Genomic DNA, 22,107 nt, shown 5'->3' on the forward strand with positions numbered 1-22,107 from the left:
CTCAAGCTCAGAGATATGGTAATGCTGTAAGCCTCATACACAGGTTTGCACAAATTGCAAGCAATTCAAGATGACAGGCACATCACCCAAACACATTTCACTACACTGATGGACTCATCCTCTCTCTTGCTGGACAAATGGTGCATTAGTGCAGACAGCAACTCCTAACTAATGGGTAAAAGTACAGCCTTACGTCGTAACCCCCTTGAAGAAAATTATAGTAGCTGTAAAGTACTCATGGAGCAGCATGAAGTGCAATAGGAGCAGGACACAAACAATGAAGGAACCTACAAATTCATTCAGGCTCACACTTGCAACCACTCCAGCTCAGATACTAGCTAGTCACAAACTTTTGAGGAGCGGTGGGATTTGTATATGTTGAGTCACCAGGAACAAGTGACCCACAATCAAGGTAAAGGGGGACGCAAGTGCCAGGTCTCCACAGAGTGTGGCCAGAGATGAGTTCTGCTGTAGCAAACTCAGCTGAAATCTTCAATGGAATATTGAGAAGAACGCTGGCGGCATGTATACAAAAATTCTTGTTGTATGGGCAAGCCTGCCAGAACGTTTGCTATAACTAACAAGGAGCATGAAGGAGTCCACCACCAATTTGAAATAGGACTTTGCACAGATCTTGGATCATATTCTTTTGAATTTGGAAGTGGTGGTAAACTTACCAACCCGGATGTAGCATCTGATAGCCAATGTCTCAGCCTGCATTGGAGCACAAGGAGAAGCCACTCAACATTTGAGTGCTGCAGTGAAAGTCGCATGTTCAAACGGGTTTGGAGGTTTTCAGAGGAGTTCAGCAATCTGTCTGACAGCAGATGACTAGGATAGCTAAGATGCTGCCCCAGGTGAGTGGCAGAGCAGCTTTCCTTTATCAAGGTGACATTATTTGTCCACCCACCCCCCACCATTCTGTCAGCATCCTTGTTGCCTGTCAGCCACCGGCCCAGACTGCTGTTGCCAAGTCAAGATGGTGTAATCTGAAGCCAGGACATTCAGACCCAGAGCTGTTTGAAGGCATCCTGCAAGGCCATCCACAGTATTCCTCCATTGAAAGTCAGTTACCTTACACCAGCCATGCTGCCGCCACTAAAAGAACATTAAACTAGGCAAAGACACCAGCATAATAGGCACTGATGCACCATCAATTGGACTCGAGTCGTAGAGAGGTTCCAAACAACAGGCTTTAATACGCTAGATGTGTGCCCGGCAGTGGTCGTACAAAGAAAGGCCGACTGCCAGCCGGTACGAGTTGTACGATAGTCGCTCTCGACCTGGAATGGGAGGGACTCGTCAATAGCGCACATCGTGGCCTTTGCAATGTCTGCTTTGATGCGGCTAAAGGCTTGATGGGCCTCCATCGACAGGGGAAAAGTGTTGGACTGGATGAGAGGGCAGGCTTTGTCAGCGTAGTTAGGGACCCACTGGGCATAAAAGGAAAAGAGGCCCAGACAGCGTTTCAGGGCTTTGAGGGAGTTGGGGAGGGGGAGTTCCATTAGGGGGCGCATGCTTTCGGGGTCGGGGCCTATCACTCCATTACGCACTACGTAGCCGAGGATGGCTAGACGGTCGGTGCTGAACACTACTTATCCTTATTATATGTGAGGTTAAGGAGTTTTGCGGTACGGAGGAATTTTCGGAGGTTGGTGTCATGGTCCTGCTGGTCATGGCTGCAGATGGTGACGTTGTCGAGATACCGGAAGGTGGCCCGTAAATCATATTGGTCAACCATTCGGTCCATCTCCCTTTGGAAGGCCGAGACCCCATTTGTGACACCGAATGGAACCCTTAAAAAGTGGTAGAGTCACCCATCCGCTTCGAACGCAGTGTACTTTCAGTCACTCGCGCGGATGGGGAGCTGGTGGTAGGCGGACTTAAGGTCCACCGTGGAAAAAACTTTGTACTGCGCAATCCTGTTAACCAGGTCAGAGATACGGGGGAGAGGATACGCGTCCAGTTGTGTAAACCTGTTGATGGTCTGACTGTAATCGATGACCATTCGGTTTTTCTCCCCAGTCCTAACCACCAGTACTTGTGCTCGCCAGGGACTGTTGCTAGCCTCTATGACTCCTTCCTTCAGAAGCCTTTGGACCTCAGACCTGATGAAGGTCTGGTCCTGGACACTGTACCGTCTGCTCCTGGTGGCGACGGGTTTGCAATCCGGGGTGGGGTTTGCAAACAAGGAAGGGGGGTTGACCTTGAGGGACGCGAGGCTGCAGACAGTAAGGGGGGAATAGGGCCGCCGAATTTAAAAGTTAAGCTCTGCAGGTTGCACTGAAAATCCAGCCCAAGAAGTGCCGGTGCGCAGAGGCAGGGAGGGATGAGGAATTTATAGTTTTTAAAAACCCTCCCCTGGACCGTGAGGTCTGCCACGCAGCACCCGGTGATTTGGACTGAGTGCGAACCAGATGCCAGAGCGATTTTGTGCTTTACTGGGTGAACGGGGAGCGCGCAGCGCTTTCCGTGTCGGGGTGGACGAAGCTCTCTGTGCTCCCGGAGTCCAGTAGGCAGCTCGTCTTGCAACCATTGAGGCGGATCTGTGTGGTCGCTGTGGAAAGCGTGCGGTTCCGTGATTGATCCAATGTCACCGAGGCGAGTCGTGGCAGGAACTCAGAGTCGTCATCCACTATGGAGTAATCGCTTGTGGGTTCCTCCGTGCCAATCCAAGTTGGCGCCGCCCGTCGGCCGCACGTGGTGGGGAATGAACAAGATGGCGGCGCCCGGGGGTCGCACATGGAGGCGGGCCCAAAATGGCGGCTCCCGCGGGCCGCACGTGGCATCGGGGGCCCCAAGATGGTGGCGTCCGTGAATCACTCGTGAAGGGTGGAGGCAGCGAGGTCCGCGGGCCACAAGCGGCCCTAGAGGAGCGCGGGGGTGGGGGACCCGTGGTCGCTGTATTGGACGGCAGCGACCGACTTTGATAGACAGACGGCCGCAAAGTGGCCCAGTGGTCGTACAGAGAATGGCCGACTGCCAGCCGGTACGAGTTCTCATACCCCACCTTGTAGGCGGAGCTACCAACCTCTCAGCCAATCGGCGGGGAGTCACTTGACTAGCCACAGCCAATTAGCAGAGAGGCACATGACTTGCCTGGGCCAATGGGCAGTGAGTCTGCTGTACCAATGACAGCTTGGTTCTAAGGTAATATGATCTCCCTAGTCATACTACCACAGGCACTAAGGAAAATGCAAAAGAGCAATCAGTTGACTTTTGCTTTTCGACCAGCACTGATCCATGCGCATTTCACTAGTTACAGTTTGCCAACCTGAAAATTACTCATTTATCCTTACACTCAATTTCCTGTCAACTCACCAATCTAATTTCTCCAATGCCATGAGCTCTTGGGTGGGATTCTCCCTTTTGGAGACAAAGCCACTGCAAAACGGGCGAGAATCACTCCGGACTTTTTCCTCGAAATTGCAGCGTGATTCTCTGTTTTCCAGCGGGCTAGCAGGGCCGCGGCATGCAGCCCATAGCTCTGGCTGCGGTCTGCTGTCCAGACCGTGCGGCCGCGCATGTGCGTGGCGGCCCACTTCGCCACGGGTGCCACTGACAAGAAAGAGCCATGCAGCGGGCCCGCGCGGATAAAGGTAGGAACCCCAGATCGCAATGGCCCGCCGACTGCGGGCCTGGACACCGCTGAGCCCCCCCCCCCCCCCCCCCCCGAGTCAGATTCCCCCCGCCCCCCCCACCAGGACCGCCACCGCGCCCTCTGGTCTGAGCTCCCGCCGGGTGGTACCAGATGTGAGCCACGCCGGCGCGAGTTCGGCCGGTCAACCGCGGAGAATCGCCGCGGGGGCGTGTTCCAACAGTCCCCGACCGGCGCTGCATGAGTGTCGGGTCCGTGGAAAATCGCGGAAAGCAACGTCGCGCTGGATTTCCTGCGTGAACGGGTATTCTCTGCCCCCGCACGGGGCGTGATTCCGGCGCGGAGGGTCGGAGAATCCCGTCCCCTGTCCTCAGCAATCACCTTTTATATGAGAGTGACTGCCCTTAGCATCAAGGCAGCATTTGACTGAGCACGGCATCAAGGAGCCCTAGTTAAACTGGAGTTAATGGGAATCTCTGCTGGTTGGAGTCATACCTGGCACAAAGGAAGATGGTTGTGGCGGTTAGAGGTCAATCATCTCAGCTCCAGGACATCACTGCAGGAATTCCCCAGGGTAGTTTCCTCGGCCCAACCATCATCAGCTGCTTCATCAATGACTTTCCTTCCATTATAAGGTCTGAAGTGGGGTTGTTTGCGGACGACTGCACAATGTTTCGCACCAGTCACAACTCCTCAGATGATGAAGCAGTCCATGTCGAAATGCAGCAAGACCCAGATAATATCCAGGCATGGACTGAGTGGCAAGTTTCATTTGCACTACACAAATGCCAGGTAATGACCATCTCCAAGAGAGGATCTAACCATCGTCCCTTGACATTCAATGGTATTACCATCTCTGAATCCCCCACAATCAACATTCTGGGGGTTACCATTGATCAGAAGCTGAACTGGACTAGCCACATTAAAACTGTGGCTACCAGGGAGGTCACAGGCTCGGAATCCTACGGTGAGTGACTCACCTCCTGACCCCTCAAAGCCTGTCCACCATCTACAAGGCACAAGTCAGGGGTCTAATGGAGTACTCCCCACTTGCCTGGATGAGTGCAGCTCCAACAACACTCAAGAAGCTTGACACCATCCAGAACAAAGCAACCTGCTTGATGCTTCCCCTTCCACAAAGATTCAAACCCTCCACCACCGATGAACAGTGGCAGCCGTGTGTACCATCTACAAAATACACTGTAGTAACTCACCAAGGTTCCTTCGATAACACCTTCCAAACCCAAGACCACTACCATCTAGAAGGACAAAAGCAGTAGATACCTGGGAACCCCACCACCTGGAATTTCCCTCCCAAGTCACTAACCACCCTGACTTGGAAATATATCGCCGTTCCTTCACTGTCGCTGCAGCAACATCTTGGAACTCCCTCCCTCAAAGCTCAGTGGGTGTACCTACACCACAAGAACTGCAGCGGTTCAAGAAGGCAACTCATCACCACCTTCTGAAGGGCAACTAGGAATGGACAATAAATGCTAGTCTAACCAGCGACTCCTGCATCCTGTAAATGAATGAAAAATAACCTCAATGAATGCCTTTTGGAAATCCAAATGTACTACATTTTACAGTTCCCCTTTATCTACCTGCTTGTTACATTCTCAAAAAACTATAATTCATTTTTTCAAAAACAAGACCATGTTGGCTCTGCTTGATGGCAGTTATGATTTTCTAAATATCCTACAGCTACTTCCTCAATACTAGATTCTAGCATTTTCCCTTTGACTGATGTTAGATGAACTGGCCTATAAATTCCTGCTTTCTGTCCACCTCCATTTTTGATTAGTGGTGTTACATTTGTGGCTTTATAACCTGCTGGGATGTTTCAAGAATCAGGGGAATTTTGGAAGATTGCAACTATCTCTGCACCCACTTATCTTCAGATCCTAGGATGCAAGCAGTCAGGTCCAGGAGACGTAATACCATTAGTTTTCCTGGTACTTTTTCTCTCATGATTGTGATTGTTTTAAATTGTACACTTTTGTCAAAATTTTTGGTAAAGACCAAATGGTTATTAAAAATTGGTTATTATCCTTTCATATGTAATTATTCACTTACTTTTTTTTGCAGTTATAGTGATGAAGTTGGTATGCCTCCATTTTCTCCTGCTAGAGCACGCTGGATTCGAGCCATCAACAAAGTTCGAATACAAATCCAAGAGGTAGTGCTGCAGTTTATGGGGTACATTCTGATTGATCCTGTTTCCAAATGTAGAAATTACAAATTTGAATTGTTTATATGACTATCCATAACTCGTTTTGCTTGTACTGATGGATGCATGAGTTAGAGAGATAATGATGATGATGCCTGCATGAATTTGTGTGTATTGACATAGCAATATGTAAGGGACAAAATGTAATCACAGCCAAGGTTCAAGCCCTCTACCGAATTAAACTTTCAGGGAATACAATGCCCAGTATACTTAGTAACATGCGTACCTCTCACTTGCTAGCTCAGAGACACCCCCACAAACATCCCACACCTTTTCTCAAATCTCTCTGCAGAGATCCTTAACTCATATTTTATCTTCTCCAACCGCAAGAAGTCGTACAGGTCACCCAGCCAAGCTGCTACCACCGGTGGCGATGCCTACTGCCACTCCAGTAAAGTTTGCTGCCGTGCAATCAGAGAGGTGAAGGCCAAGACATCGGCCTGCCTCTTCTCCATGAGCTCCAACTTCTCTGAAACCCCAAATATTGCACCAAAGGAACCGGGTCCATGTCCAGGTCCACCTCCGCCTCCACTATCCTGGCTAAGACCGCAAACACTCCTGCCCAGAATCACCCCAATTTTTCGTTACCCCAAAACATGCGTGAGTGATTCACTGGCCCCGTCCACACCTCACACTCATCTGCTACCCCTGAAAGAACTTATTCATTCTCACCCGAGTCATATGCACCATGTGTACCACCTTAAACTGGATCAGGCTCATCCTTGCACAGGAGGAGGTCCCGTTTACCCTACGCAGTGCCTCATTCCATACTCCCCAATTGATGTCCCCTCCCAACTCCCGTTCCTATTTCTGCTTGATCTTCACCACCCTCTCGCCTCCCTGCCCACACAGCCACTTGTATATATCCCCAATTCTCCCCTCCACTTCCACATCTGGAAGCAGCAGTCGCTCCAGCAGGGTGCATCCCGATAACCTAGGGAACTCCCTCCAGACCTTTCGCGCAAAGTCCCTAACCTGCAGATACCTGAAATCATTCCCCCTCGGCAGCTCCACCCACTCCCTTTGCTCCTCCAGACTTGCAAACCCTTCCTCCAAATACAGATCCCTCACCTTGATCAGCCCCACTTCCCTCCACTTCCTGCATACAGTATCCATCCTCCCTGGCTCAAACCCATGAATCTTGCACAGTGGCATTAGCGCCGACATTCCTTCTACACTAAAATGCCTCCTCAGCTGATTCTATATCTTCACCATGGATTGCATCACTGGGCTCCCTGAATGCCTACTCGGAGCCATTGGCAATGCTGCGTCACCATAGCCCTTAAACTAGACCCCTTACATGATTCCTCCTACATCCTAACCCCCACTACCCCTTCTTCTCCCCACCGCCGCACCTTGTCCACATTTACCGTCCAATAATAATGAAGCAGGTTCGGCAACGCCAACCCCCCCTGCTGCCTATGATTATCGATCATCCTTAACCACACATGTAACTAATTAAACAGCCTTTAATTACAAGAGTCAGAGGTCATTGTTCAGGTGAAAGTGAAGATAACGTTTGGAGAAATTTGAAAAACCATCTTGTCTTAAAAGCACTATTTAAATAATGTCTTGACAAAAGCACTGGTGAATAAATTTTAGAAGTCAAACCGCTGTATTCAAGCTAGCATAATAATTGACAAACTTTCAGATTTTTTAAAGTAACAACAGATGCAGGTTAGCATATGTTTTTCTGAAATACAGTTTTCATTTTATGGGTTTTAAATTTAAAGATGATGGTGGGGATAGTTAAAAGCTCGCGTACTGGCAATGATCCATAATGTCACAGAGGTAAAAGAGGCCAGCTGGAGTGGGAGATAATGCACTATGAAAAGACATTTCAGGGAAAATAGACATTTTCAATACAAGTTTCACATTTTCTATCTATGATGTCTGAGACGATTTGTATATTTGATGCAGATTAAAATTGAACGAAATTTTATCGCTGCAAAATATCATGGTCATTAAAATCATGCAGAATGACAGGTTATGGTTCTCTGTGATTATGCTAATTAATTGAGTCGCAAGGAAAAGCTAGATTTGTTTTTGGTGTATTTGACAAAAGGAATGATTTCACTTCTCAGTATCATGTCATCTGTATACTACTAGTCTATGCTATCAAATGACATGGTGTTTTGTGCTCAGGTGAACTGGGTGGCAAAACAGATCTCATTCCCCTTGTTTCTCCTTCTGGGGACATAATTCTATTCATAGCATCATAAAAGAAGTATATACTCATAAGTCAATTTTCTGTATAGTTTATAAAACATAATTTGCTGAAAATGCCTTTAATATGGGCGCAATTCAGCAGACTTGATTTAAAATCTGCTGAATGGTGCATTTAGCGGGTGTTTCTCGGTGCCTGCAGGCAGGGTGGCACTGACAGGGTGTCCAGTTGGCTGTGCCAAGATGCCATGCTGGCAGTGCCAAGGCCCAGGTGCCAGACGGGGAGCCAGGGTGCTATCCTGCCCAATGCACTACCACCTGGGATCTCCAGTGGCCTGGGAGACACCTCCCTTCCCCACGGTGCCGTTATGACTGTTCCACATTTGTGTGGCCCAGTACTGAATAGTGCCCTGGCAAAGTCTCCCAGGCATGGCCAGTGAATCCAGTGGGCGCATATTTAAATGAGCCTAATGAATCATTTACTTATCCATATCTGGATCTTGCACAGTAAGAGCAGGATCCAAATCATAATGTCTCGCGAGAGTCTGATGTTTTCTTTGTTCTTGATGTTACACAGACCCTGAGTGGGTGAAACAGGGTGGCGGTGGAGTGGGGAAGGAGAATGAGAGAGGGGCAGGTAAGAAGGTGCAATAACAGACAAGGCCACATCCTATGTCAAGCGGGTGAGGATGTCTGCCTCCATGGCCATCCAGGCTTGCCGGACCCTCGCCGCTGCACCTGTCCTCCATCCTCCGGCTTGTTCTGTGAGTCCTTCCTGGGCTCATCCTCCAGCTTCTCCTGTTCCAGCGCCTCGTCATGGGTGGCCACATGTCCGACTGCCCCAGCATGTAGCTATTGTGCACACTCCCTGGGAAGCGTGCACACTGTGTAATCTTCACGTGGTGGTCGCACGTGAGCTGGATGTTCAGGGAGTGGAACCCCTTCCTGTTGATATAGGGCACTCCCTGACAGCCCTGTGCGCACAAGGCTATTACCCTGTGGACCTGGCATCTTGTTTGGCCTGGTCCATGTCAAAGTTTATATAGTTCGCTGCCCTTGCGTGAACTCATGGATGCACTTGTGGGCTGGAGCTTGTGAGATGCCATACAGGTGCTGAGGCATAAAGGTTTAGGGCTGCAGTGAACTTGACGGCCAAAGGGAGCGAGTATTCTCCTCCTCCACATGGTGCCAAGTCCGTGGGGACATGACACCATCCCCTTGTTGAGGCATAGCCACTTGGGGCACAAGCTGTCCATCTGCTGTTCGCAAGTCCAGCAACTCCGGTACACCATTGGGGCAGCAGGGTAGCATGGTGGTTAGCATAAATGCTTCACAGCTCCAGGGTCCCAGGTTCGAATCCCGGCTGGGTCACTGTCTGTGCGGAGTCTGCACGTCCTCCCCGTGTGTGCGTGGGTTTCCTCCGGGTGCTCCAGTTTCCTCCCACAGTCCAAAGATGTGCGGGTTAGGTGGTTTGGCCATGCTAAATTGCCCGTAGTGTCCTAAAATGTAAGGTTAAGGGGGGGTTGTTGGGTTACGGGTATAGGGTGGATACGTGGGTTTGAGTAGGGTGATCATTGCTCGGCATAACATCGAGGGCCGAAGGGCCTGTTCTGTGCTGTACTGTTCTATGTTCTACCATGGGCCATCGCTGGCCTCCCTTTCTGAGTCCCTCCCTGGCCTGATGGGCGGCCGGGTCCTCATGGTATGGAGTGGGACCAAGCACATGGGCTGCCACAGCGAGTCTCTGTTGACCCTGCTGCTGCCGCCTGTCCTGCCAGCAGTGCCGTGCAGTTTCCTCTAAGTCCAAGATGTCATCCGTCTCCTGTAATATCTGTAAGGAATTGGTAGGACGTATGAGACTGACAACCAGTGGTGTCCTCCAACCCAGGATACTCTATTCCCCCATTGCTCCGCCACCACCCTCCCTGCACATCCCCTGCCATCTGATATCCCCAGCCCATGCACCTCCAGCCACAGCGGGGCCCTTAGTCACCAGACCTCATACCCTGTACACCATTCACTTGCACATAACGTTACCTGGATCGGGTGCTCGTCCCCTCCCAGGTGCCCACACCCACCCTCTGGTCGCGGATATTCCCCGGTGCTGGGGCCCAACCCTTAGGTGTTTGGATGTTGGCCACTATCCGTGGTGTTACCTCCCAGAGTGCTCAGGCACAGTATTGAGGCATCATGATCTGATTGTGATGCTCGGCAATAACCTCCAAATGCTCCATGGCATGCCTACCCACGGGAATCCACTTGGGAGCTGTGAAGTACTCACTTAATTACGATTGCCAATTCCCTTTTAGCAATAGCCTGCAGCTACACAGCCAGAGGCCTTCATGATCAGTTATAGTTATGTGTGGTCAATGAGACAGACGGGCAGGGGCTGGGATTGCCCCCACAACGGGTACACATGATCCAGGTGGTGGTATGGTGGACCCACGGGTGCTAAGACACAGACACACACTCCCGCCCCCATCCCAGGGTGGACCCCGCCTCATCGATGGTAGGCCACCTCGATCGAGGCTGATCCCGCCGGGGATTCAAACCCCCCCCCCCCCCCCCCCCCCCCCCCAGGGCTTATTGCCTGGGAGCAAAGATGGCTACTCACCTCCTCGGATCTCCACAGTTGCAATTCTGCCAGCTTCACGTTTTAAAAAGGAGTCCTAATCGGCGCACAGTGATTAAATCACGCCCGTAATCTTTTCACTTTGTTTCAGGCCTATTATGGCTGTTTTATTGACAGTTCTGTTTTTGTATACTAGATCCAAAATTCCAGCCTGTTGAAATCTACCACCCTGTAATTGCAACAAAAAGATAATCGGCATATTGTTTAACTATTTCTGTGTACATTATAATTACATTTTAAGCAGCATAATTAAAACGACTTTGATGGAAGACAGAAATGATGGTTTATTCTTCGAAGCTTTGTTGTACAATTTTCTGAATACTCATTCCTCTTCCTGATGCAAGTCAGTCCTGACAGCTTAATTGTACTGGCCCTTTGAATTTCTGCTAGCAGTTGCCCAGCACAGTTAGTGCTTTCAGATAAAGTGTAATGCTTTGGGCAGGAGGTGGATCTTAAGAGAAGAATTGACACCATCCATCCCATGATCAGGCACTATCAAGTTGACCGTGGATAATGAGGTAGAAAATAGCCAGCTGTTGTATAAGCCCTGTGCTGGGGAGGAAGAAAATAACTCAAAATGCATCCTGCTGAGTGACGTATGGAATTGCACAACATTCAAGAGTTCACAGAGATATTGTAGATGTCAAGATTGTATCCGGGTGCAACTCCAACATGAATGGATTAGCTTCACAGCAATTGAAAGATTTTTCAAGAGTTTATATGGGAGATGAGACTGAACAAACTTAAGATGTAGGCAATTCTTTATTCTTGCATGGAAAGGAGAAAGTGACAGGTATGTCTTTGTTTAGTACACAAATCTTTTAATGTAAATAAACAGCATGCTTTTCATTTTTATGTTAATTAGCCATGGTTGTGAATGAATTACTGTTCACATGACTTCATTCGATTATATTTTTGGACAGAAGTTGATTACAGTGCAGAAAGACATTACAAAAGGAGAAAACGTTTATCTGACATTGGTCCTTAAAAATGTTAAATCATTCACAGTGGTATTATTCAAATCACTAAGGAAACAGTTGCATGATAATACATAGCTAGTGAATTAATAACTTTATCCTAAAAATACTGTTGGCAATATTAGTCAACAGACATTTAATATATTCACATCACCTGCCTTTGTTTTGGGGTTGAGCACAGGCATTAAACCTTAATATTTCAAATGGGCTCATTCTTGTGATAAAATATCAGACAAAGCAATGCCATATGAATACATCAAGCATTTAGTTGCTAATATCGTGAATAGAAATTTTGAAGGATTTATCTAATTTTAAATGTTGATTTTCAATAATTGTATGAACGATTATAGCAAACTAGTTTTCAAATATAAGTGTAGAGAAGCAACCAAATAATGCAGCATCTGAAAAACATAAAATTGGATCAGATGAGTTTTGATTAAAGCATTGTATGACATAAAACTTCACGATATTATTGCTCTATACTTTCATTGCCATTGCAGAAATGACAAATGTTGCTTTATTTATCCTATCGTAGAGAGCAAAATCTTCTGTCAGCATCCTGTTGGTAGAGGGAAACCGTTTTGAGGAAAATAGATGAATATTTGAATTCATCTGAACGCAGCCTTTCTTTAGAAGGAAATTTCACAATTTTGCGAGTTTTTAAATTCAGTATTCAGAGTTTACATGCAAGGTTTTCAAAATCAGGAGTCAAAGGGGTAGTAATTCACCTTGAGTAGCAGCGCAAGAAGAGCAGTATCTCATCAACTTCAGTGGAGCTGGATATTGGGCAGGACATGTCGAAGGTGGTTGATGCCATGCTGCCCATTTTGTCCTCTCACCCAAAGAAAATGTCTCTCCCAAGATGTCTCAAATTTTGAAAGTTTTGTGCTTTTTTTTCACATCCCTGAACATAATTAAAGAGAGGTTTTGCACCATAAAGTAACTTCAGCTTTGGGAATGGTGTCTGCTGTCCTCTACTTCAATCCTGTGGAATGTAAAAATGCATTCCCACAGCTGTCTGATGTATCAGTCGGTGAACGCAGTGCCCAGTGAGTTTGAAGTTTAGATATAAGAAGGGTACCAGATGCAAATCTCAGCTTTTACTTGTAGATTTTAACTTGCACATCTTTTTGGGGTACCTCGGTACTCCGGTGAGGGAAAGGAAAATCCAGGCTCCCTGTGACTGCATATTGACTTTCTTTCTCCCACTCCTTTGCTGGAAAGTTAAAGTTTATGGGTAACAAAGGCAAACGGGATCTGGTTGGGTTATGATACCTTGACAGTTGAAAGCCAGCTGAAATTCACTCTTGACTCGGGAGTGAATAATAGCCAGTTGAATGAATTAACGGTGGCACAGTGGTTAGCACTGCTGCCTCACAGAGCGAGGGATATGGGTTCAATTCTGACCTTGGTGGCTGTCCGTGTGGGGTTTTCACTTTCTTCCCACATCTGCGTGAGTTCATCCGGGTGCTCCGGTTTCCTCCCACAGTCCAAAGATGTGTGAGTTAGGTGGATTGACCATGCTAAATTGCCTCTTGATCTACAAATTAGGTTACGAGGATAAGGCGGGGCGGAATGGAGCTGCGTAGAGGGCTCTTTCGGCGGGTCGGTACAGACTTGAAGGGCCCAATGGGGCTGGTTTAGCATAGTGGGCTAAAGAACTAGCTTGTAACGCAGAACAATGCCAGCAGAGCGGGTTCAATTCCCGTACCGGCCTCCCCGAACAGGCGCCGAAATGTGGCGACTAGGGGCTTTTCACAGTAACTTCATTGAAACCTACTCGTGACAATAAGCGATTATTATTATTATTATTATTATTATTATTATCATTATTATGAGTCTGCATTGTAGGGATTCTATGGATCTAAGGCTGAACGGAAGTTGACAGCTGCCTGTGAACTGTACTCCCAACAATAGTCAGCGCTTCCAGGAAAGCAGGGGAGAAAGTGAAGGGACGAAGAGTATTATTCCCAGAAATCGTTGGGAGTGCCCTGCACCAATAATGTTTAATGAGGCAAAAGCTTCCGGGAAATAAATAAATTTGTCCACCATCTGCTCCTCATCTGTTTTTTTTAAACAAGTCATGCCTGACCAATTTTTTTTACTATATTATTTATTCTCTGTGATTGATTATTTAAAAAGATTTGATGTTGTGAATGGCATTGTTCCCAAGTAAGGATTCATATTGAGGAAACAGGCAATGTGATTTCCCCCAAGATCAAGGCATGAACTCACCAAGATTGTCAGTGGAAACTGACGAGAATGGCAAAATGTTTCCACAGGATAGAAATGAATGATAAATTAATAAGGCCACCACCATGCTACACCCAGAAGTTGGTTGCAATATTACATCACAAACCTTGCTTTCAAATCCCCTCCATGTCTTCGCCTCTCCCCAGCTCTATCACATTCTCCAGCCCCACAACCCACCAAGGTCACCATGCTCCTCTAGTCTGGTCTGTTGTCTATCCCTGATGTTTATTATTCTGTCATTGGCAGCTGTGCCTTGAGCCTAGGCCCTAAAATCTGAAATTATCCTCCTAAACCTTTCTACTTCTCACTACTCGTTTCAATTGCATCTTGAAGCCTACTTCTTTGACATGATCACTGCCCTAATAAGTGGTCCAGTGTCAAATTTTGATTGGTAACACCCATGCAAAATGCCTTTCGATCTTCTACCTCATTAAAAGTGCTATATAAATGCTGTATCATGTGGTGCTTAGATAAGGGAGAAAATAAAAAAATAGAAGATGGATATTTTTAATCGCTCATTTCAATTCGATATGGCCCACTAAACATTGCTTTTTCTGGCTCACCTACCATTGATAACAGAATTAGTACTTCTCTCCACTAACAAAGCTGCAAATATTTGATTTCTTATCCATCTTTTTTTTCATTACCTGTTGTGACAATTTTTAATGTTTCCGAGCCATCTCACTAGCCCTACTTAATGTCTCCCCAAAACTTGAGACATAGGGCAGAATTCAATGGAAGATTTTCTAAGGTCATTTGTGATGGGTTTTTCAGGGACTTCCCGTCGGCCCTGCGGCAAGTTCCCCACCACTAATCAATGACACTTAGTCACCTTTTTGTACCCTGGGGAGTTTCTCACCAGATTAGCCCACGTTTAGAATTTCTTTCAGCACTGGGGAGCTGAATTCAGTGATCGAGCCAACATTTTGAAAGGATGCCCCAATCTCTAAGTGAGCTTGTGGTCCCCTACACCCCCAAGATGGCAGTGCCAGCTGGGCAGTGCCAAAGTGCCCATGTTCCAGGGAGAGGGCCACCCTACACTATCCCTGGCCACCCAGTGGCCTCTGGTGTCCGGAAGAACCCCGGGTGCCGGTCCGCTTGGTCCACATTCTTGTGATCGGCGCCCAGCTACAGCCTCCCTGGAGAGGCCGGTAGATCGAGGGCAGCCGGTAGATCGTGGGTAGGTCGGACCTACTTTAGCGAGTGCTGTTTGGCCCTGCCAGCCACTTTGGGCAGAGTTCCGATTCCGAAGCCGCAGGGGAGTGCAACATGGCCACTGGATCGCACCCATAGTCGTAACGACATAGTCTCCGAATTCTGACTCACTAATTTCTCTTTGACCAATTTAAGGGTCCTTTCACCTAATGGCCAAAAATTAATTTGAATGGACAGAATTTACTTGATTAATTTGGTGCGTCCCAAATTGCAAGTATTACAAATGGCATTCCTTTATCCAAATCCTGTGTATAATCTTGAGTATAGGTCTTTAGAATTTGATGCCATCTTTCCAATGACCCTTGTGATTCCAGATGATAACCGTCGAGTTAAATTGCTTTATCCCTGAGCTGTCCAAACATAGCTTGGATCCCTGATCTGAATGAATTTCTTTGGGCAGTTCATATCTAGTACAAAATTTGGTTAACTCTGCAACCCTCTTTGATGTAATATTTCTGAATGGAATTGCCTCTGGAAATCTAATAGACACATCCATTATGGTCAACAGATACTGATTACCACTTTTTGTTTCAGGTAGGGTCCCACGCAATGAATTATTACTCGAGTAATGGGTTCCTAAAATGCTGGAATGGGTATAAAGGTGCTGGTTTGATTACCACCTGAGGTTTCCCTATTACCTGACATGTGTGACATGTAAGCAAAATTCAACTACATCCATATGCAGTCCAGGCCAATAAAAATATTTATGTATTTTTGCTTGAGTTTTCCTTACTCCTAAATGACCCACTACTGGAACCTCATGTGCGACCCACAAAACCTCCTTGCTATAACCGACTGAAAATACCACTTGATGAACTTCTGCCCATTTCTCATCTGCTTCATTATGCAAAAGTCTCCATTTTCTCATTAATGCATTATTTCAAATGTAACAACATTCTGGTATACACTCATTCTATTTCCGTTTTTGATACAACTACTTTATCTCTGAATCTTTCTGTTGTAATTCATCTAACTTGCGTGAACTAAAGATATCTGCTTTAAGAGCACCACCTGCTTTTGTTCTTTCCATCCGTCTGATCAAACATGTTTTCTGGCAACTCAACTTCAGCCATTTTATCTGTACTACTCCTCAAGTTGTCTTCTCCCTGCCTCAACCTGTGTCTTTGTGATCTTGTCACCACACAATCAGTAAATACAACAGGATATGATTCTTGCAACATCTCAGTTGTTTAAGTTTCCACTGGCTTTTCAACTATATCTCTCTCACCATTAATTCCACATATTATCAGCTCTCCTTCTAAACTACATATCCCCTTATCTCTCATTATTAAAGATTGACTTTCTCCTGTATCCTATTGTCCACGAGTAAACCTTACCCATACAAATAAAATCCTTAAAAGGTTCTGGCACCTGCTTATCCACCAACCTCTCATCAGGTTGTACACTTTGTTGTTCCACTGGGACAATGGCTTTTCTTCCACTTTAATAAACCCCACTGGTTTATTCTGTTTTACCGAGTCTGCCTTCCCGGTACTTTTTTTAAGCCACCAACACTGCAACTTCACATGTTCAACTTTATTACAATGAAAACAATTAATTTTTTTTATTTCTCTTCCACTATCATAGGTTTCCTTTTAAATCTGAGGAAAAATCTCCTTAACATCACCATTAAACCTCCTTTGCATTGACCACCTGTGAATTTCTAATTTCACAGATTGAAATTGACGTTGGAAACCAAATCAAAATCATCTGCCATTTCTGCTGCCAGGCTAGCAGTTTTAACTACTTGCTCTTCCACTTGAGTTTTCATTACTGTGGGAAGTGAATCTTTCTTCAAAACAAAAAATCCCCTAAGAGTGTCTTTTGTTTGGTCTATTTTTAATGCTCTTATCCACCCATCAAAAGTATTATGTTTTATTCTTTCGAATTCTATATATATCTGACCTGGGTCTTTCCTTATATTTCAAAAATTCTGTCTGTAGGCTTCTGGAACAAGTTCATATGCACTCAATGTGGTTTTCCTCACCTCATCATAATTTCTAGATGCCTCTTCTGATAGTGATGCAAGCACTTCATTAGCTCAACCTACCACCTTTGTTTGAACCAACATGACCCACATGGTCCTGGGTAATTAAATAGTTAGCCACTTTCTCAAATGAAAAGATAAAGGTTTCCACATCTTTCTCATCAAATCTTGGCTATGCTTGAATATATTTAAACATATCCCGATTAAGCTTTTGACTAGGAAGGATATCTCCTTCCCTAGACCTTCCTCAGATTCTGCCTTTAACTCTGGCCTTTTAGGTTGATGTTCTCCCTGCAGTTCCAGGTTCCAAAGTTCAAATTGTCTCTCTTTTTCTTTATTCTTTTCTTCCTTTCTTCCTTTGCTAATTTTTTTCCATTTCTACTTCAAGCTTCATCCTTTCCATTTCCGTCTGTAAAGCCATCACTTTTTCCTTTTCTTCCATTTCCAATTTCTTCACTCTATTGCTAATTGAATTCTGGCTAATTCTAATGATTTGTTCTGTGTCTCTGGCAAATTAACTGTTGAGCTATGACTTATTATCTCTACCTTCCTCATCCCTTTAGATAAAGTTAACTGCAGCTTCTCCACCAAACCCTATCTTTTTGTTTAGTTTCCCTTTGTAAACCATCATCAACTTCCACACCCGGGAAACATTTTGCAACTGAAAGAACCATCTCCAGTCACACCCTATTTATACTTCAAAACCTGAAAGACTGCAATCATTCCACACACACTCACTGTCTTTAGGTTCAATAACCCCAAGCAAAACAAGGAATTATACCCAAGATCTCAGAACAGCCCTTAATTTTATTACCGCCCCAAAACAGACCCCAACAGTGGCTAAGATACTGGACTAAAACCCTAATGTTTATTTTATTTTCGTACGACTGTGCGGAATGAATACTCCAGAAGTGATGGCCCAAAGAAATAGGGATGTGGTATTTTAAAACGAACTTTATTATTAACACAATATTATACTCTTTAATGACACACCCCAAAATAACTTACAATTACCCCTTAAACAGTACCCTTAATTACTAACTCTATTCCCAATGAAGCAACAAGAAAGGAAAAGCATACAGCTCTCAATCCATCCTACATTCCAATGGCACAGAGTAATAGAATCACTCCAGTGATTCATGAGAATCACTCTCGTGATGAGGGGCTTCAGTTAGGAAGATGAATTGGAGAGGTTAGGACTGTTTTACTTGGACAAAAAAAAGGCTGAGAGGAGATTTTATGGCGGTACAGTATTAGAAATCATGAGGGATCTGGACAGAGTAGATAGGGAGAAACTGTTCCCACGTATGAAAGGCTAAAGAATGAGAGTGCACAGATTTGAAGTCAATGGCAGAAGAAGCAAAAGCGATATGAGAATACATTCCCTGAGACTGTGATGGAGACAGGTTCAACTGTAGCACAAAAGAATGTGCAGGGTCATGGGAAGATGGCAGGAAAATGACACTCAGTGAATTGTTCAGTTGGAGTGGCAGATAAATGGGCTGAATGGCCTCTTTCTGCACTGTATCAATTCTACGATTCTGTGAATGTAATTTTATCTGTTTTCATTTTTCCTCAGTAGTGTGCAAGTTATATATATTGTGTGAACCTAATCTCTCTTGAGGATTTTCTGAGTGAAATGAAATTCAAAAAGTGAGAAATTTAGTGTGTTACGTAAGAACAGATGGTCGACAAAATTAACATTTTGAATATTTTTTTTATATCCTGCAAGAAAGGCAGAGTGCTGGCTGCGAATCGGCACACGACAGGATTCAGTATTAGTTTGAACCGCTGGTATGTCATCAGTACATGGTTGGAATAGAAATCTTTGCTGCTTTGAAAGTTGGTAACCCAAGTCATTAATGGAGACTTAAACTGTGCTGATTAAAAATAAGGACTTGGAAGGTAAATTTATTTTAATTTTTCCAACAATCCACCATAATCAATGCTCAGTGCACTTTAACACCCATCATCCTCATTTACCAGAATCTATTTATTATGTGTCTATAAGGAACAAGAAGATTTTTTTTGTGGATTGTACCTGTAAGTGCAATGTTTAAGTTTTTTCTGAATTAAATAATTTATGAATAGGATTATTTGAGGGATCAAGCTAAAATTTGACTGGGTTACCTTGTCCAGATTACACTGTGGGAGGATAGCAAGAATATTGATCTATTTCTGATTAAACCCTCTCTGCACACTGATCCCCAAATAGAAAGTTTCCTTTACAGGAATAGTTAACATGTTTACGTTTCGAGAAGTTTGCAGGTTGGGAAGGCACATGTTTATAATACAAGACCTAATGTACTCATTGTAATATTGTCTTCATGAATTGTTGCACATATGCTTTTTCCCGTTTCCATTGTGCTGTATTATGCCTGTGTGAAAGTAAGCATTGTATTTTCAACCATTCTTGAACAAATGCAATAAAAGCAAAACATTGGGGATGTTCAGGGCACACAATTCAATTCTGCAGCACCATTTTGAGCAGTAATATGCCAACATACCTCCATCTTAAAATCTCGAGAGGTGCCTCTGGCCACTTCTTTCAAAACATCAGCCAACTGGGAGTGTCACCCACATGTGTACCCCCATGTGCACCTGAAGTTGTTGAAAGGACAAATCACAATGTCACAGACGGCAAAGGGTTGCTTCAATGCATGAACACTAAAATTGACTCACAAATGTGCAGGGAACACCTTCTTCCTTCACTCCGGAAAAATCAGGCGTCAGCAAGTAATTGGGACCCAGTTCTGAAGCTATTGAAAGAACGACTCAGCATGTTGCGACTGAGGTGCTTTCAATTTACTTGTGGTCAGGCAAGGTTTCTGGAAACATTGTGACTTGTTGCTTGCGGAATTTAAAGTTTCTGTTGACCAGAGAAGGACTGAGAGAAAATGACATACTGTTGAGGGCATGAGGGCAGTGGTTGAAGTGCCATTGCTCTGCAGTTTGAGCAGGATAGATAGAGGTTGCAGAGAGGGATATCTCTGCAAAGAGGGAAGAGAAGGAGGGGCCTCTTTAAAAGGTGAACTCCTGAGAGGGTCTTTCTGGAGCATCAGCTTTCCTTTGGAATGTGAGCAGTGCCTCAAGAGACTTCTTTACAAAGGAGTTGGTGACAGAGTTGTGTCACCTCCTTCATGAAGACCTGGAATCTCAAATCAAGACCAGACTAGCTGACAGCCATCCCAATGCCTGAGAAGATCAACATTATTCTTTGTTCTTCGCAAACAGTTTCTTTCAGGCACAGTTGGGAACATAAGCAACATGTCACAGTGTGCTGTTCACAGAGGAATCCAGGAGTCAGTCTACCAGAGGTGAAGTGCCTTCATCCTCTTTTCTCTGAGGGAGGTGGACCAAAATCAGAGGATATGTTGGTTTGCCTGGATAACTGACATCCCGATAGCATAGGGTGCAATCAACTGCATATACATGGTTCTACAGGTTCCCCATGTCAACGGAGAGTGATACTGAAACCGCAATGACTACACTCTGTCATTGTGTAATTGATTTGTGACCTCACCAAGAAATTATCTCAGTGAATGCCCGCTGACGTGGAAGCACACACAATGCTTTAATCCTTTGACAGTCTGCAGTACCCACTGACTTTGTCCCTCCAAGACAGACAACAGGTGAAAGCTGAGATATGTTCTCCACACATGATTCATGACCCCTCTTCTGCCATCCCACCCTGTGAGGCCACTTCATGAGAGCCATAGAACCACATGAACAACCATGGTGTAAGCCATTTTTCTGCTGGAATTTTGTTGCCTTGTGCACATAGGGGTATATCTGCAGTACAAGCCCTGGATCTTCTCCAACCTGGCAATTATCAGGGCCTTGGCTCTACCTTCTGAGATCCAGAGGCTACTCGGAAGGCAAAAGCAGAAGAGGAAGGGATGACATTACATGAACTAACTGCAACTGGATTGGATTTGTTTATTGTCACGTGTACCAAGGTACAGTGAAAAGCATTATTCTATGCACAGTCCAGACAGATCATTGCATACATGAAAAAAAAACATAGGGCAAACATAAATACGCAATGTAAATATGTAGACACAGGCATTGGATGAAGCATACAGGACTGTAGTACTACTCAGCAGAGAAATGGTGTGCCGAGATCAGATCAGTCCATCTGAGGGCTATTTAGGAGCCTGGTAACAGCAGGGAAGAAGCTGTTTTTAAATCTGGACAGAACGCAAGAGACTGAGGAGTGAGCCTTCACTGTAGTTGAAAGGAACTTCCCTTCCTCACGTCCACTCTCCATTCCCTTAAAATACATCTCATTTCAGACTGGCCATGGCAAAGACCTCTTGGCCTTGCTCATTTAATAAAGACCTGCTGCAAAAATCTTTATATAACATTTCTAGGAAGATATCGATAAAACAGGAAAACGGACAAAAATAATCACCTTTGTGTAATCCCTTAGCATCTGCCTTGCAGATGCCCTTGCCAGACTTGGACCTCCTACACGTGCCAATCCAGTGGCTGCAGCAATACTGATGATAAGTTACTCTCTTTCACTGATGGAGACTGCAGATGATTTTGGAAGATACATTTGAGTAGCTCCGGAACTTGAGGGTCGGGCTTTGAACTGCACCAATTCTACATGGATGGAAGCATCTAGGTTGGCTGACTGAGAAGCAACAGAAAGGGAATTGGCACAGTGGCAGTCGTGACAACACAAATGTTGTCATCCTGTGAGACAACAGCAGGTCCATGATCTATGGCGTCATTGCCCCTCATACGAACAGCACCTCAGCAATCGTAATCTACTGTAGCATAGTTTGCTGGACTGATTTGAGACGTACACCCATGAAGACTGCCTGGATGACAGCAATCACAGACTGGGTGACAGTTATTAATCTCAAGACCCATTGGTGCTCCCACTCCTATTCAATGTAATATTGGAAGGCTTCTTGCCTCTTCCTGGAATGATTGTGTCCTTCCTGGGTTTATCTTCCTCTGAGAAGTTATTCAGAGTAATGTCACTCAATCTGGGAGCCCTCTTCTTTCCTTGCTGTGATATGGCTTCTGTGTGAGTGG

At 45.4% G+C, this 22,107-nt stretch overlaps 1 protein-coding gene across 20 annotated transcripts in view; it reads left to right on the forward strand.

The window, feature by feature from the left end:
• The window catches only part of LOC119962769 (protein unc-13 homolog B-like), a 746,238-nt gene that overhangs the window by 503,077 nt on the left and 221,054 nt on the right, over positions 1-22,107 (forward strand). For all 20 annotated transcript variants that reach the window (XR_005459949.1, XM_038790824.1, XM_038790825.1 and 17 more), the window contains one exon: positions 5,687-5,777. Coding sequence is in view for 19 of the 20 variants with exons in the window: in XM_038790824.1 (XP_038646752.1) it covers positions 5,687-5,777 (91 nt within the window). In the remaining variant the exon portion in view is untranslated. The remainder of the gene's footprint in view (positions 1-5,686; positions 5,778-22,107) is intronic.

Source organism: Scyliorhinus canicula, chromosome 3, assembly GCF_902713615.1.
Source record: "Scyliorhinus canicula chromosome 3, sScyCan1.1, whole genome shotgun sequence".
NCBI lineage: Eukaryota > Metazoa > Chordata > Chondrichthyes > Carcharhiniformes > Scyliorhinidae > Scyliorhinus > Scyliorhinus canicula.